The sequence below is a fragment of the Lagenorhynchus albirostris genome, chromosome 6 (assembly GCF_949774975.1).
Source record: "Lagenorhynchus albirostris chromosome 6, mLagAlb1.1, whole genome shotgun sequence".
NCBI classification, from domain to species: domain Eukaryota; kingdom Metazoa; phylum Chordata; class Mammalia; order Artiodactyla; family Delphinidae; genus Lagenorhynchus; species Lagenorhynchus albirostris.
This window is the reverse complement of record NC_083100.1, coordinates 10,064,906-10,083,216: the sequence shown is the minus strand read 5'-3', so window position 1 is coordinate 10,083,216 and position 18,311 is coordinate 10,064,906. Positions and strand designations below refer to the sequence as shown.

Sequence of the window (18,311 nt, the reverse complement as noted above, 5' to 3'; positions counted from 1 at the left end):
TTGTAAAGCAATTATACTCCAATAAAGATGTTTAAAAAAAAAAGAAAATATGGCAAGAAAACTATTTCATTCACACATACCAAACTTATACCTTTATGTGAACCCCAAAATGATGAAGAGTGCTATATCATCAAGAAAAATAGAGCAGGGTATGGATTCAGACCACCGTCACTCAATGAGCTTATTCTGTTAGTCGTTTGATATTTTCATTCCTAAAAAAGTTATCACTTTGAACAAGAGCCTTAAGGGTATACATCCTTTTGTCTGCCCCACCAAGAGGTTCCCTGATGGCCACGTGCCTCCTACCTTGCAGCCACTGTGAGTTCTGGTCTTCATCAGGGGCGTGGTGGTGCACAGCTCAATGGCCTCAGGCTCATGGAAAATGACTGCTGGCAGAGGTTCCTTTTTCAGTGTTAGGACATTCAACTTAGACTTCAGCATGGTCTGAAAGTGCTGGAAAGGAGAAAAGAAAAAACCAAACAGAGTTAACTCATTTGGAATTATACAGGGTGCAACTGTACAGCAAACCCAGTAGCAAAGTCTTTGTTTTATGAATTCTGTTTTACTAGAGCAGGCCAAAAGGTATCAAGTGAAATAGAAGGAAAAAACTGTCAGGATACCACCAAAATGAAACTGTAAGAGACAGCCAACCCCTACACAGATGCCATGAAAACATGCGGCAGTGGTAGAGTCACCAGGACCTTGCTCTGAGAGATTCTTCCAAAGTGATACGTATAGATGAGATTCTAGACATGTAAGCCATGCTGAATTCAGCAAAATAAGTGAAGATGTTGGGAAGGGGATGTTACAGGAGATACTTTGGGGAAAGTCTAGAGGTAATGAAAAAGGAGAAGAGCTGATGAAAAACACACACACACAGGACTTCTGTTTTCTGCCTTCTCTGCTTCTGCCATGCATTGGCTGCAGAACTTTAGAAAATTCGCTGTTTCTCAATGGACCATTTTATCTGCTGCCCCAGGCCAGGACTCTAAGTAAATATTCATTCTATATGCAACTCCTGTTGGCACTAGTTTTGAAATATGCCCAGAATCCAGCCATGTTTAATCACCACTATCTATCTATATACCCAATCCAGGTACCATCATTGTCTGGTCTATTATAGCAGCTTCCAAACTAATCCTGCCATTTCCAACCTTGCCACACAGCAGCCAAAGGGGATCCTTCTAAAATCCCACCATGGCTGTCACCCTTCTGCCAGAAGTCTCCCAAGTCTTCCCCACTCCTCACTGAAAAATTCTAAGTCCTTACTTTGGCCTTCAAGCCCATGCATGATTCAGGGACCCAAAGTGGCTCTAACCTCATTTTCCATCCATTATCCTCCCATTTACTTGGGTCCGGTAAATGATGAATGATAAATTCATGTCAATAATCTAAAATTTAAAAAATTTTTTAAACTTAGAACAGGATTAAACAGCAAATTAAAAAAAAAAAAAAAAGGAAGGAAAACCACCATGATTCCAGAGAGAGATTCATGGAAGAAAAGAAAAAGCTTTATTGTCAGTACTTTTAATGGCACTTTTTTCTACTTTTTGAATGGAGGACATTGATTTTCATTTTATACTGGGCCCCACAAATTATGTAGCTAAGTTTGGTACACATAAATACTCAGTAGAAGCTGTTTGAATCAATGAAGTCTCCCAAGTACCTAAAACATCACCTGAAACCTCACAGATGTCCAAGGAGTATTTGTGGAAGGTAATGCAGGTAATAAAGTGAAAGAAAAATACACAGCACAAATGTAAAAATAATGATCTCTAAACCAGGGTTCATGAAGTATACCTGCTCACTACTTCATCCAACTTGATCTTTCTGGACCTGCTATAGTTTGTGAAACAAGCACAGTACTGAAAGAAGTGAATGATGACATATGTACACAAGTACATTCACCTGAATATAAATCACCAAAAGCAGTTCCCATACAATTCAATATAAAGGCAGTAGAGGTTCTGAAATCTGTATCAGGATTTCAAGGCCTGCATTTCACAAGTCCACACAGAATCTACTAGAACGCCAACTGACCACTTCGATGACCAGTTTTACATGTTAACTTGGCTAGGCTACCATGCTCAGATATTCAATCAAATACTAATCTAGGTACTGCCATGAAGGTACTTTGTGAATGTGGTTAAAGTCCATAATCAGTTGAATGGAAGTAAGGGAGATTATTTTAGATAATCTGGGTGGGCCTGATTAAATCAATTTACAGGCTTTAATAGGTGAGCTGAGGCTTCCCTGAAGAAGAAATTCCACCTGTGAATAGCTATCTCAGTCTATGTCAGAGTTCCAGCCCACCCTTCCTGACAGCCTGCCCTAAGGATTTCAAACTTGCTTAGCCAGCCCCTACAATCACATAAGCCAACTCCTTGAATAAACCTCTTAATACATATCTCCTGGTACTTCTGTCTTTCTGACTTAACCCTAACTGATAAAGCCACGTCTTAGAATACAAAGTTGCCAGCTCTGATATTTTTTAAATGGGAGAGAGACTTGCACTTAGGTCTCCCAAGGAGTAGTGATTTGCAGTTTTTTAAATGTAAGGAAATCTTCATATTAATTGCATAAATGCAAGTCTTCATATTAATCTGGAAGTTTCTATCTTTGCTCTTAATTGATTCCAGTCCAAGAGGGTGCAGGTTTAGGGTTGCAAAGTGGTCTGGGAAGAGCAACAGAGATCCCTGGGAGGGACAGCTGAAGTTAGTTTGCCTCTGTGAGCAACTATCTAGAGTTATGGGATGAGGATGATAAAGGGAGAGGGGATCAGAAGACAAAGTCATGAGCAAGTGGGAACACTCTCCCTCGGCTGCCGTTTTGCTGGCGCTCTACGAGAGGTACATGAAATTGAAGCTCAACTCGGCCTGACTCATGCCACACAGGAAGGTCCCAAAGATGGCACTAGAAGTGGCCGTGTTCTCATGCGGGTTGGACAGTCAAGCTGCCCAGAAGTTCTGACACTGTCTTCCTGTCCCCACTGTAATTCCTGTCAGAACCAAATGGTTCAATTACCAGGCACAGAGAGAGACTGGAAGTTACAGATGGGCACATGTAAGGCCCCCTTGCCTGGGAGCTAAGTAAAAGAAATAAGCTTAGGGATAGGAAAATAAGGGAGTTCAAATTCCAGCTTCAACACAATGTGTGGTGTAACCTCAACTACATAATTCTACAGAGTTTGGGCATCTCCAGCCAGGTAGATAGCTGCCCTGTAATCACTCACCAATCCAACCACCCACCTTTACTCAACAACCCCACTCAGCCAGCACTGTGAGAGGCACAGCTGGAACAGAAATAAAATGTGAACCTCTGCTCGAAAGATTTCTCACAATCAATAGAGGCTGTGAAATCAAATGACAACAATTCTACATGAGAAGTTCCTTACAAGAGCTAAAGAAAAAGGCTAAGACAATATTTGAAAGTGAAATAGAGAAAGTTTTTTTTAATGTCTTTAAAACATTAAAGAAAAAAAGTGTTTTTTTTTCTTTAATGGCATTGTCTTTTTTGTCCACTGTGAAAGGATGAAAGTAAAGAGGGAAATAAAATGTAGATTATGTGATGAATCATTGAGTCTACAACAATACATACTTTTACAGAAAATTAACATTTTTATGTAACTCTGAGTCTGTCTTGCAAACCTTCAGTGGTCGAAGTGTAATAGCTAAAGCTGCTTCTGATAAGAACACTCTTCTGTCCCTCCCTTAGGGAAACTTCTCCACTACCATAGGCTGCTTTGTGAAATGGGGCTGTCATTCATAATTCCCCACCCCCTAACACTGGGAAAGAATACGTGACACAGGCTGACCATCGGAGTAACCCCATGTACCTGGCCAAAGGAATTGGTTCAGATGAAACTCAAGACTGGCTGAACAGAATCACCTGGGAGGTTGATAGGTAGGGTTTTTGCTAAAAGGGGGTAAAGAGTTCAGAGCTGCTGCTGACCTTCTCTTCCCACGAGGTCCCTCAGTGAATGATAAGACCACACAGAGACAACAGGAGAGCTTAGAAATGGAAAGTCGCAGACGGCAAAGCTGAGCCCCTGGATCCAGCCGCATCTGACTCAGATCTATCCACGGACTTACTGACAGAATGAACCAATACAGTGCCTTTTATGCTTAAGTGAGCTGAGGGAGGTGTCTGATCCAAAAAATTCAGTCTCACCAATACAAAACTACTTCTTAATAAAAAATCATCTGTAAAAATAAAACGGAGATAAAAGTTTTAAAAGGACCTCATAAATGTTAATCTGCATAAATGAACAGCAACATCATCTTTAAAAAAAATAGTGAATCCCGCACTTAGTTATTGGAATAGGCTGAGCCTAGTGACCAGGCGCCAAATAATAATCCAAAGAAAGTATTTTAGTCCCTAGTTATTAATACTTAAGGCAAAGCTCTCTGAGCTACTGCCCAAATAAGAGGAACCCCAAGTCTCAAGACACAGTCGAATACTGTACCTGCAGTAATACACGATTCTTGCTGAGTAGCCAAGACCCATTTGCTATAACCGACTCTGTCAGAACTGCATGGCCTTATACTTCCTGGGCCTCAGTTTTCTCATCTGTCAACTTTAAAATGCTTGTTATGACCAGTCAAAAATAATATCACTTGTTCTTTGCATGGACATACAAGTGCAATAAAGATAATGCGACCTCAAATAACATAATCCAGTGGCATCATAAAAAGGCAACACAAGAGCAATCTAATAGAGTAGCTTGGAAAAGCTACAGTCCCCGAATGACGGATGCACAGGGTTCCATAAAGAAAATGTGTTATTCATTCTTCAAGAAGGGACGTGAATAGTGTTGTAGAAAATTAGGGCACTGCCTAGGACAAATTAAACAAAGCTCTGCTTTCTACATTTGGTGCTTTCTGTGCGATCCTAAAATAGAGCCTCTAAATCGAGCCCCATTATGCAGATGGGGTAATCGCATGCCCTGTATAATTTTACAGTTGGCGCTTCCCACTCCTATTCAGACATTAATCTCTGACAGTTTAGCAGGCAGAGATTTACATATTTTACCAATTCAAATCCAGCGTATCTCACCTTTGTATTGATTCTGCATCCAAAATACAGAACTTCTTTGGAAGGCAAATCCTGCCTCCTCTTTTTCTAAGATAACTGGAACACTGTCTTCACACAAATTAGAGGGAAGGCATTAAAGGTTTTAATCCCTGGCTCATCTTTGCATTTTGAAGGCTGACTAAAATGGTCAGTTTTAACTTGCAAATTACTGATTCAGTAATGCCCTAATCAAGCTTCAAAAATATTGCAAATGTTCTCAAGAGAACCGCAAGGAACAAGTGGATGAATGGAATTAATGGAAGAATACTCAGTACCCCAAACAAATGTTAATTTGTACAAGTGTACAAAAATCAGTAGGGCTTTGACTTTCTACGCATAATCATTTTATTACTTTAGGGTTCTGTAAGAATCAGTGGAACTCAGTTGTGCTTTCCTTACATTGTATACCACTTGTCTTTTAAAATAACAAGTGTATTCAGGCCCCACATATGAATAAAGAAACAGGTGTGATGACTTCTGTGTCCTTTAATAAATTAGATCTAATAACCTTTTGCTTCTATTTAATGTATATTCTCAGAGTTCTGCTTTTAAATATTCATTCTAGCACTTTTACCAAAAAAATCCCATAAAAATGAGAAAAATATTTTGTTAAATAAACAGCAAATGATTTGGTAGATGATTAGGAGTAATTACGTGAGTGAATAAAAGAAAATTTAACTTTCATTTAAACACATTTTAGTGCAAAGGTTTTGTTTGTTAGTTTTTGTCCTTTTTAAAAGTAAAGCAGGGTTGGATAATCTCCCCATTTCTAGTAGGCATATACAAAATTGCACTATTTTATTTCAAGAATTAAATTTTTAATGCAATTTGTGTTGATCTGGTATTTCAAGAAAAGAAAGACGTACACCAATTTGGCATGAAACTTCTTGCTGCAAATTATCCTAGTAACTGCCATGTTCCAAAAAGTTACAGCTTAAAGGCCTACATCCAGATATTCATAAATTTAAAAGACTGTCTGTATCTATTAAACTGATAGCTATTATTAAACTAACTTAAAATACTCATGTTCACACACCCATATTTATTCATGCAGTTTTAATTATGGAAGATTTCTTTTGAACATCACAGATTCTCTCAAGAGATTATGTGGGAGAAGCATAAAAATAACTCCATGCCCACAGAGTATGCAAAAAGCCCCTAAGGCTTGTGAAAGACTCACTCAGGGGAGTGTGTGTATATGTGTTTGCGTGTGTGTATCTACTTATTTACTTTTTGTTACTGATCTGAAATACACACATATGCACATACACACAAAAAAATACCTATGTGCTGTATCCCTAGCTTCAGTGGTTTCTGTAATTTTCTGAACTATTTTTGTATATGTTAACAATTTATTGTTGAACACAGGTTGCAAGCTCACAGCCTGAAGGCATACTTAGCCTGTAAATAAGTTTTATTTGATTCACAGACTGCTTTATGATCAAAATTTGAAGTAGTATTCAAAAACTGAGATACATATGATTAAAATCTGCATTTCTATTTCTCTCGAAAGATCAGAATATCTACAAAAGCAACTTGCATTCCCTGAGGGCAACAATGAGTTCCAGCTGGTTGTTGCAAACGCCCTTATTTACTTAGGCATTTTCCTCTGCAATTCACCATGGTCCCTCCTTCCCCCAGTGCCAGATTTCCCTTCTATACTAAAGACCAGTGGGACTACCCTGGTGGCTCAATGGTTAAGAATGCGCCTGCCAATTCAGGGGACACGGGTTCAATCCCTGGTCCAGGAAAATCCCACATGCCGCAGAGCAACAAAGCCCGTGTGCCACAACTACTGAGCCTGCGCTCTAGAGCCCACGAGCCACAACTACTGAAGCCCTTGAGCCCTAGAGCCTGAGCGCTGCAACTACTGAGACCATGCACCACAACTACCGAGCCTGCGTGCTGCCTGCATGCCTAGAGCCCATGCTCCACAACAAGAGAAGCCAACATAATGAGAAGCCTGCACACTGTAATGAAGAGTAGCCCCCACTCGCCACAACTAGGGATAGCCCATGTGCAGCAACGAAGACCCAATGCAGCCAAAAATAAAAAATAAATAAATAAAGACCAGTGACTATTTATGCCTTACCAACTTCACTCCTATACTTGCTTGACCCTTACAGGCATCTGAATTTGCAACCCCTGATGGAAAATGACAAATGCTAGGAGCATAGAATAAAAATTCCACCCACTCATGAAAAAAATTCAAGTACAGTTGAATTGACCCATACCTATATTTAAATTATGAATATTCAACTAACAGAGTGTGAGTGAATGATAGAGAGAAGTATTAATAAAATGGGCCAATTGTCTGGTCATTCCACATAATTAAGTATGGGATAGGAATAAGCATTTAGAAATCTGTTCTTCTCTAAGTTATTCCCACATGCTCCTGGTGGTATGAGTGTCTTATTGCACTGAATTCAATTAAACTGCTAAAGATCAGTATTTTTTACTTCGGTTTCAATCCAGATGGAGTAACAGGAACCAAATAGATCCTGCCACCTAAAACAACCAAATAAACTAGAAAAAAAAAATATGAAGCAACAGTTTGTGAGACACTGGATATCAGGCAATGAAGGACAGTGATCTCTGAAAGATGTGACACAAATGAGATAAGTTATACAATTGTCCGGCTTACTACCTTGAGGGAGTCTGCAGGCTGCCATGAAGGGAGGAGAAGGGCCCAGCAGAGTCCCTGAGCTAAAGGTGACAGAGATGAAAGCCCAGGGAGACAAATAAAAGGGGATATCTGCACACAGAGAGAACTTTGGAAATCTGCAGCGTGTCCCCTTAAATATTCAGCTGTGTACTAATCAGAGCATACATGAAAGGAAACTAACCAAAGGAAAAGAACCACTGGAAAGAACTAGAGATGAACGTGCTGGTGCTCACACAGAACCAGCAATATTGTCTGTTTCCACCAATGAATGGAAAAACTCATGAGTCATAGGGCACTGGGTAGAGTACTCAATGTCTAGTCACAGTAGTAGGAAATAATTAGCACTAGACTAAATGCCACTCTGATTCCACCTGCAAATCTTTAAAAGATGATCCAAAATAATCAAAGTACTTCAGAGTAATTTACCTGAATTCCACAAAAATTGTTGAAAAATATTTATAGGATTACAAAAATATCCAGCAACCAACAAGGTAAAATTCAAAATGTCTAACATCCAATCAAAAATCACCAGGCATGCAAAAAGGCAGGAAAATAGAACCCATAATAGAGACAAATCAATTAATAAAAACCAGCCAAAAATGACATAGATGTTATAATGACCAGGTAAAGACATTAAAACTGTATTTCATATATTCCAAAAGGTAAGTAGAGATACTGAAGATATAAAAAGATCCAAATTTAACTTCTAAAGATAAAAACTATAATGGTAAAGGGGAAAAGCACACTGGGTGCTACTAACAGATTCCATTATAGAAAAAAAAACATTGGTGAACTTGGAGACATAACAATAGAAACTATTCAAAATGAAACAGAGAGAAAAGAAGAAAAAAAATGCATCAAGGAGCTAAGGGACAACTTCAAATATCCTGATATATGTATAACTGGAGCCCCAGAGGAGAAGTAAGGAAAAACAAGAAAAAAACTGAGGAAACAGCTAGAAATTTTCTAAATTTGAGGAAATTATAAACCCACAAATACAAGAATCTCAATAAGCCCCAAGCAGAAGAAATAGAAGAAAATTACACCACAGCAAATCAAGAATTCTGGGTATAGAATGAAGGTAAAATAAAATTGAAACAATTCATTGCCAGTGGACCTTTTCTAGAAGAAATGTTAAAGAAAGTCAGTTGGGCAAAAGAAAAGATGAAAATATAGATCTATAAAAGGGAATGAAGAGCAGAGAAGAGGGTAACTATATGGACTAATAAGTTTCTTTCTTATAATTTAAAATTCATTCAAAGATAATGAATAATTATCTATAATTTATAATAATTATCAGATAATTTTGACTATTCAAAATTACTAAAAATAATAACAATGTGGTACGGGATTTTAGCAGATATAAAAGTAAGATGTATTGCCACACTAGTACAATGGTCAGAAAAGGTAAAAATGGAAGTATACTATTGTAAGGATCTAACAGTATATATGACATGGTTTAATATCATCTGAAGGTAGGTTGTAATAAGTTAAAGGTGTATACTATAAACCATAAAGCAATGACTAAAATAACAAACCAAAGAGTTATATATAAGTATAAAGAAGATAAAATGGAATCATAAAAAGAAGGCAGAAATAGAGGAAAAACTTAACCAAAAAAGATAAGACAAATAGAAAATAAATAAAAGATTTAAAATTAAATGTGTCAACAATTGTATAAAATGTAAATGGCCTAAATATCCCAAATAAAAGAAATATATAGTGAGACTGAATCAAAAACAAAACCCAACTCTAGGCTGCCTATAAGAAATTCACTCTAAAAATGAAGAAGCAAATAAATATGATAGACCACAAGGATAAGTAGTAGACAAAAAACACAAATACGGTTGGCAATTTCAATACTGCTCTCTCCAAAATTGATAGAATGAGTAGATAGAAAAGCTGTAAGGATACAGAAGATTTGAATAGCACCATCAACCAACCTAACATGACTGATAATTATAAACCACTTTACCAAAAAACAGAATTCAAGTGTACATAAAACATTTACCAAGACAGACAAAATGCTGAGCCACAAAAAAAGTAAGTTTAGGATTCAAGCTATACAAAGTAATAACAGAAAAATACCTGTAAATTTTCCAAATATATGTAAACTATATAGCACACTTCTAAATAACCCATGGATGAAAGAATAAATCAAGAGGTAAAACAGAAATTAGTTTGAACTGAATGAAAATGAAAACATAACACATCAAAAATTCTAGGATGCCACTAAAATGGTACTTAAGGGAAATTTTATAGCATAAATGCCAGTATTAGAAATATTAGACATAGATTAGAACTGTAGAAGAAAGTTCTCTATTCAACAAACTCAGCTTCAAACTTAAGGAAAAAAAGCAAAGAATAAATGAAACCCAAAAGTAAATAAAAGAAACCACATAATAAAGACAAAGGAGAAATCAATGAAATATGACACAGAAAATCAATACAATCAACACAGTGGCCTATCTTCAAGTTCACTTATTTTTCCTTTGTTTGTGTCGAGTCTACTGATGAGTTCATTAAAGTCTGTCTTCATCTCTGTTACTCTGTTGTTGCTGTTTTTGTTCTTGTTTTCCCTAGCAGTTTCATTTGATTCTTTCTTACAGTTTCTCTTTGCTGAAATTCCCCATATGTTCATGTATGCCCTCACTTTTTTCTCTAGAGCCTTTGATATACTAATGACAGTTATTTTAAACTCCATACTCCGGTCGCCACTGAGTCTGGTTTTACTAATGGCTTTGTCTCCTCACCATGGAGAAGACAAATTGTTTTTTCTCTTGACTTTTTGTACATCTTATATTTTTTACTGAATTCTAGACATCATTTCAGTAGTGTAGTAAATGCATTTATACCAGAAATGGACCACATTCCTTCTATAGCTTAGTGAGCACTGGTGCAGTGTGTCAAGTCAGTCTAGCCTGGAAATCGTCTGGGTTGGGGCTTTATTGCTGTAGTACAGACTTCAATTCCACCAGCGTTTCTTTGTCTTCAGGGTAGGGTCTAGTTTGCTGGGAAGAATGTCTCAATACTCGTGCTCCACCCTCAGCTTTCAGACTCCTCTGTACACCTGAGTGAGAGAGTCTCTCTTGACACTTCTTCCCTGCCCCTAAAGGTTGACTGAAATTTCTTGATACTAGGTGCTTTCTAGGGCATGTCCTGTGTCTTTTAGTCTTGGAAATCATGCTCTCAATGGTCTTGACTTTGCTACAAGGGACCTCTACTGTTCTGGATCCAGGCTGGTTTCCCACCTTTCCCCTAGATGTAGAGGATTTTTTCTTTTCCTCTCCACAATTTACAATGGGTCTTCACCTCTGCACAATGGGTCTTCACCTTCAACCACCATTTCTTGACTCCTTCACCTATACCTTCACCTAAGGTAGGATATGCCACCCTACCTTAGCTGTGAAATCTTATGCTTCTTAGGGAGAAGACTGAGGTGAGGCTTTGTGCCTGATAACCACATGTCAAGGGAGGCTTGCTCTGGCCTGTAGCCTGCCTCTCAATCCCTCTCCTGAGTTCCAGTGGCAGTCAGTTTAGAGAAGCCTGCAAGACGGTGTGACTCCCCCATGGGTATACAGCCACCGTGGGTTCTATACTCTTGTGTTAGCCCATAATTGACCTTTAGAAAATTGTTAATAATTTTAGCTGAATTTTTCTTTCCTTCTTGTATCACAGGCCATCTTCCTCCCATCCTCTTCCACATGTGAGCCATAACTCATATGTAGTCGCTTTTTGGAGGCCTTATCCTCTGTATATTGCAGGCTGGTTGGATGTACTATGACCCTGGCTCTTTGATGGATTCAAAGAGAAGCTATGATTTTATAAACTATCTGACTTTTTCCTGTTGATAGGATGAAAGTGATGCATCCTAGGCAAAGGCATAAGTCAATTCATATTTTTAATCAGTTAAAAACTAAGTACACTGAAGAATGCTTTGTGTTTGGGAGATACACATAAAATGTTGTGAAGTGCATATTAGCATCATCTATCATTTCCAAAGGTCCTTTCCTCCAGACTCTGTTTCTTTCCATCTCAGATATTTACGGTTTCACCAATGCTGACTACTATCTGATTGTGGTCAGTTTCCTATCTCCCTTCTCAGATACCTCTTCTTAGAGATATATTGGTCCTATCCTCCCTCATAAATAAACGTAGAAACATAAGCCATAAACTCTGTGGGAGGAACTAGCCAGAAATACAGAGTACACCTTTCAGATGAACTAGACCAACTACCTCATTTCACTGATGAAGAAAACAAAGCCCAGAGAAGTGAAGATTATGTAAGATTCCGAAGAACTGTTTCTCACATTCTCCCAAGGGACTACATTTGGGCCCTGAGTATGGCCCCAGGGGCACCTAAATGTTCCCATTTGAAATGCTTGGCTTTATGGTGTCAGTAAATACCTTGCTCCACAGGACCTTGCAGATAAATGTTCTGAACACAAAGACATTTACATCTACAAACATTTGGTTTTATTTTCACTTCATTTTTGCCAGACAAAATTCCTGTATAGGACAATGTTTTGGTTGATGCAGGATTGAACATTATCTTGGCAGGTTGGAAGGAAACTTAAAATAATTTTGTGCCCAGGCTTCAAATGGTCAGGAAGGTGACAAGACAGAGCTTTGACAAGACCAGAGTTTGCTTTGATCAGGGGTCAGTGGAGAGCGCTATGCTGCCGAGTCATCTACAGAGGACTGAGAATTCATTTGCTATACATGATACCTTTAGGAGAGTTTTTTAAAAAGAGCAAAAATTAATACACATTGAGGGAGACAGCAACTTTAATATTTTGTTGACTGTCCTCTCAATTATGATCACATCTATAAAGGCTTTTCTGAAACTCCTTACCTCCCAGCCCGGGTAGAATTAACCTCTCTGTCTGCTTTATGCTTGAACCGTACCTGTACAACAGTGAGTATCTGCATACCACCTGTAACACCTGAATGTACTGTTTACAAGGTTGTCTTTTCTTTGTAATCCTCGTCCCTCACAAAGCACCTGACGCAGAGCAGTCACAAAATAAATATTTAATGAATAAATAAATGATTAAGTGAGTAAAGAAAAACAACATAATTGGAATTTAAAAACAAAGCCATCAAACTACACATACGCCCACATCACCCTGTTCTCATCTTCCTTCACTTCCTTCCATTTCTTGACTCCACACCACAGCTCACTACCATCAACTAGACTGTTGCGTTCTGAAAATCACCTTGGTAATGATCTCTGGTCCAAGTCCACGACCAGAAAACAATCCAGCCTCATATGTAGGATGCTGACAACTCTCGCCAAAGGAACCATCACTACTGGCCGTACTTGGTTCCCAGAAATCACACAAATCTCCTTGGAAAGGAAGGGCTCCATGCCTGCAGCCTCTGAAGATCCAATAGGTAGGAGATACAGGCCATCCCTCAGGCCAGACTCACCAAACTACAACAGCAGAAAAGGCTCATCTCCACCCAGTCCTGGCAGAGATGGCAAACCATTTCAATGAGGAAAATGACTCCCTCTTGAGTAACAGCCAAAAGGTCCAAACATCTGAAGAGGGGTTTTCTGCTGTTCTCCAAATGGTTCAAGAATGGAATTTCCTTTCTTACTCCAGGGAACCCACAAGCAAATGTCAACTATGTTATCAACGCAGCATATGTAAGAAAACAAGGAAACAGTAGGAGGAAGAGAGGGAGGGAGAGGACAATTATTTAGAAAAGTATTGATCAAAAAAATAAAATAAAGAAAGGAGAAAAGAAAAGAAAGAAAGAAAAAAGAAAAAAAAGAAAAAAAGAAAAAAGAAAGAAAAAAAAGAAAAGAAGCCCTACTTCTCTAGGGCTGCCATAACAAAGTACCAAAAAGAAACAACAGAAATGTATTGTCTAACAGTTCTGGAGTCAAGAAGCCCCAAATCAAGGTGTCAACAGGGCCATGGTCTCTTTGGCAGCTTGAGGGGAGAATCCTTCCCTCCTTCTTCTAGCTTCTGGAGTCTGCTGGTGAGCCCTGGCATTCCTTGGCTAGCAGATGCATCACTCCAGGCACATGGCTGCCTTCTCTGTGTGTCTTCACATCACGTTCCCTCTGTGTACATCTGTCTCTGAATCCAAATTTCCCTTTTTTGTAAGGACACCATAGTGGATTAGGTCCCATCCTAATGACCTCAGTTTAACTTGATGACCTCTGCAAAGACCCTATTTCTAAATAAGGTCACATTCTCAAGCAACAGGGATTAGGACTTCCACATGTCTTTTTTGAGGGAGGAGCAGGCACAGTTCAGCCCATAACAGAAAGAGAAGGTACTCACCACGTGGACTCTTCATGGTTTCAAGCTTATCTGGGCACAGATATTTCACTGGCCACTGCCAGGCAGTATTACTTGTTTTCACTGCACCTGAACCCAAGGTAATGCTAAATGCCTCAGGACCAAAGAAAGTGGGCAGGGCTTGCCCTGGGCTCGTCTGAGTTCAGTGGATCTGAATCTGAGTCTAAACTGCACAGTCATGAAAATGCCAGTGGTTCAATAAGCAGCCCTGGCCCCCTGAAGAAGCAATTCTACCCTGTGGTTAGTCTGTTTTCTAAGAGTTCTTGAAGGCAAACTGCACCTGATACTTGTCAGCTTTCATTACCACCTTGTGCCCTACCTGCTCTGACCTCGCTGGAACTGGAACACAATAAAGAACATATCTCAAACCTGTGCTGGTTTATTTTGACATTTATTCATTAATCCTCTCATTTGTTGAATCAGAGACTCTGCTGGGTATACAGTGTTGAATAAGACAAGCATACTTCCCGTATTCATGGAGCTGAACTTCAACCAGGGAGACTGACATTGAGGAAGTAAGAGTTCCCCCATTCCAAACAAAAACCATTCGTCACCTTTCTTCCTATTATTCGAGTCACAAAGTGCTAAGAAAGCCTACAGCTGACACTCCTGGTGCCCTGCCTTTAGCCCTAAGGCCTTCCCATGTCTGGCTGCCCTGTAACTTCACCATCAGTACCTGCTTCTCTCTGCCAAGGGCCTTTCCCAAAGCCAAAGAAGCAAGTGCAGTGGATGAACATCGTTGGGAGTCCTCAGTCAGTGAATGACAGAGAGTCAGAGTATAAATACCCCAGCTCCCCATCCTTACAAGTGGTTGAACTCTGAATTGGGGGTACTTTTTTGTTTCGGTTTGGCTTTAGGCTTGGTTTTTCACATTTCTGAGAACTTCCCGCAGGATTAAGCTTGATAACATAGCTCACTGCCTCCTCTCCCTTCCTGCCCCACCTCCCTGCTCCCGACCAATGTTTCCTGAACTTCCCAAAAGGCTACTTGCACTTAAATCTCAGGGTCTATTTCTGGAAGAACCCAAACTATTATAAAACGTAATTTCCCTTTAATTCATTTTTATTCAATTCACAAACTACTGATTACAGGCATTCTATTGGTACTTGATAATATTATGAAGTTCATAGTCAGATAAAGGAGAAAAAGCTGAAATACAACCAGCTTAAATACACAGCAGAAGGACTTCCGGGAAGATGGCGGAAGAGTAAGACGCAGAGATCACCTTCCTCCCCACAGATACACCAGAAATATACGTGGAACAGCTCCTACAGAACACCTACTGAACGCTGGCAGAAGACCTCAGACCTCCCAAAAGCCAAGAAACCCCCCACGTACCTGGGTAGGGCAAAAGGAAAAAGAATAAACAGACACAAAAGGATAGGGACGGGACCTGCACCAGTGGGAGGCAGCTGTGAAGGAGGAAAGGTTTCCACACACTAGGAAGGCCCTTCGCGGGTGGAGACTGCGGGTGGCAGATGGGGGAAGCTTCGGAGCCGCGGAGGACAGCACAGCAACAGGGCTGCAGGGGGCAAAGCGGGGAGATTCCCGCACAGAGGATCAGGGCCGACCAGCACTCACCAGCCCGAGAGGCTTGTCTGCTCACCCGCTGGGGCAGGCGGGGCTGGAAGCTGAGGCTCAGGCTTCCGTCGGAGCGCCAGGAGAGGACTGGGGTTGGCGGCGTGAACACAGCCTGCAGGGGGTTAGTGCACCACGGCTACCCGGGAGGGAGTCCCGGGAAAAGTCTGGACCTGCCGAAGAGGCAAGAGACTTTTTCTTCCCTCTTTGTTTCCTGGTGCGTGAGGAGAGGGGATTAAGATCGCTGCTTAAAGGAGCTCCAAAGACAGGCGCGAGCCGCGGCCAACAGCGCGGACCCCAGAGACGGGCATGAGACGCTAAGACTGCTGCTGCTGCCACCAAGAAGCCTGTGTGCGAGCACAGGTCACTAGCCACACACCCCTTCCGGGGAACCTGTGCAGCCCGCCACCGCCAGGGTCCTGGGATCCAGGGACAACTGCCCAGGGAGAATTCACGTCACGCCTCAGGCTGGTGCAACGTCACGCCGGCCTCTGCCGCCGCAGGCCCGCCCCGCAATCCGTGCCCCTCCCTCCCCACCCCAACCCCCTACACCAGCCTGAGTGAGCCAGAGCCCCCGAATCAGCGGCTCCTTTAATCCCTTCCTGTCTGAGCGAAGAACAGACGCCCTCCAGCGACCTACACGCAGAGGCGGGGCCAAATCCAAAGCTGAGCCCCGGGAGCTGTGCGAACAAAGAAGAGAAAGGGAAAACTCTTCCAGCAGCCTCAGGAGCAGCGGATTAAAGCTCCACAATCAACTTGATGTACCTGCATCTGTGGAATACATGAATAGACAACCAATCATCCCAAATTAAGGAGGTGGGCTTTGAGAGCAAGATTTATTATTTTTTCCCCTTTTCCTCTTTTTGTGAGTGTGTACGTGTATGCTTCTGTGTGAGATTTTGTCTGTATAGCTTTGCTTCCACCATTTGTTCTAGGGTTCTATCCATCCATTGTTTTTGTTTTTTTAAATTTTTTTTCTTTTTTTCTTAATAATTATTTTTTATTTTAATAATTTTATTATATTTTATCTTATTTTATTTTACATTATCTTCTTCCTTTCTTTCTTTCCTTCCTTCCCTCCATCCTTCCTTCCTCCCTCCCTCCCTCCTTTCTTTCTTTCTTTCTACTACTACTAATTCTTTCTTTCTACTTTCTCTCCCTTTTATTCTGAGCCGTGTGGATGAAAGGCTCTTGGTGCTGGAGCCAGGAGTCAGTGCTGTGCCTCTGAGGTGGGAGAGCCAACTTCAGGACACTGGTCCACAAGAGACCTCCCAGCTCCACATAATATCAAACGGCGAAAATCTACCAGAGACCTCCATCTCAACACCAGCACCCAGCTTCACTCAACGACCAGCAAGCTACAGTGCGGACATCCTATGCCAAACCACTAGCAAGACAGGAACACAACCCCACCCATTAGCAGAGAGGCTGCCTAAAATCATAATAAGTCCACAAACACACCACCAGACGTGGACCTGCCCACCAGAAAGACAAGATCCAGCCTCATCCACCTGAACACAGGCACTACTCCCCTCCACAAGGAAGCCTACACAACCCACTGAACCAACCTTAGCCACTGGGGACAGACACCAAAAACAATGGGAACTACAAACCTGCAGCCTGCAAAAAGGAGACCCCAAACACAGTAAGATAAGCAAAATGAGAAGACAGAAAAACACACTGCAGATGAAGGAGCAACATAAAAACCCACCAGACCTAACAAATGAAGAGGAAATAGGCAGTCTACCTGAAAAAGAATTCAGAATAATGATAGTAAAGATGACCCAAAATCTTGGAAATAGAATACACAAAATGCAAGAAACATTTAACAAGGACCTAGAAGAACTAAGATGAAACAAACAATGATGAACAACACAATAAAAGAAATGAAAAATACTCTAGATGGGAACAATAGCAGTATAACTGAGGCACAAAAACGGAGAAGTGACCTGGAAGATAAAATAGTGGAAATAACTACTGCAGAGCAGAAAAAAGAATGAAAAGAACTGAGGACAGTCTCAGAGACCTCAGGGGCAACATTAAACGCACCAACATTCGAATTATAGGGGTTCCAGAAAAAGAAGAGAAAAAGAAAGGAACTGAGAAAATATTTGAAGAGATTATAGTTGAAAACTTCCCTAATATGGGAAAGGAAATACTTAATCAAGTCCAGGAAGCACCGAGAGTCCCATACAGGATGACTCCAAGGAGAAATACGCCAAGACACATATTAATCAAAATGTCAAAAATTAAATACAAAGAAAACATATTAAAAGCAGCAAGGGAAAAATAACACACAAGGGAATCCCCATAAGGTTAACAGCTGATCTTTCAGCAGAAACTCTGCAAGCCAGAAGGGACTGGCAGGACATATTTAAAGTGATGAAGGAGAAAAACCTGCAACCTAGATTACTCTACCCAGCAAGGATCTCATTCAGATTTGATGGAGAAATTTAAACCTTTACAGACAAGCAAAAGCTGAGACAGTTCAGCACCACCAAACCAGCTTTACAACAACTGCTAAAGGAACTTCTCTAGGCAAGAAACACAAGAGAAGGAAAAGACCTACAATAACGAACCCAAAACAATTAAGAAAATGGGAATAGGAACATACATATCGATAATTACCTTAAATGTAAATGGACTAAATGCTCCCACCAAAAGACACAGATTGGCTG

At 40.5% G+C, this 18,311-nt stretch overlaps 1 protein-coding gene across 2 annotated transcripts in view; it reads right to left on the bottom strand.

Annotated features, from left to right (window-relative positions):
* Positions 1-18,311, bottom strand: part of PID1 (phosphotyrosine interaction domain containing 1) — a 255,879-nt gene that overhangs the window by 142,196 nt on the left and 95,372 nt on the right. For both annotated transcript variants that reach the window (XM_060151921.1, XM_060151922.1), the window contains exon 2: positions 307-453. In XM_060151921.1, coding sequence (XP_060007904.1) covers positions 307-453 — 147 coding nt within the window. The remainder of the gene's footprint in view (positions 1-306; positions 454-18,311) is intronic.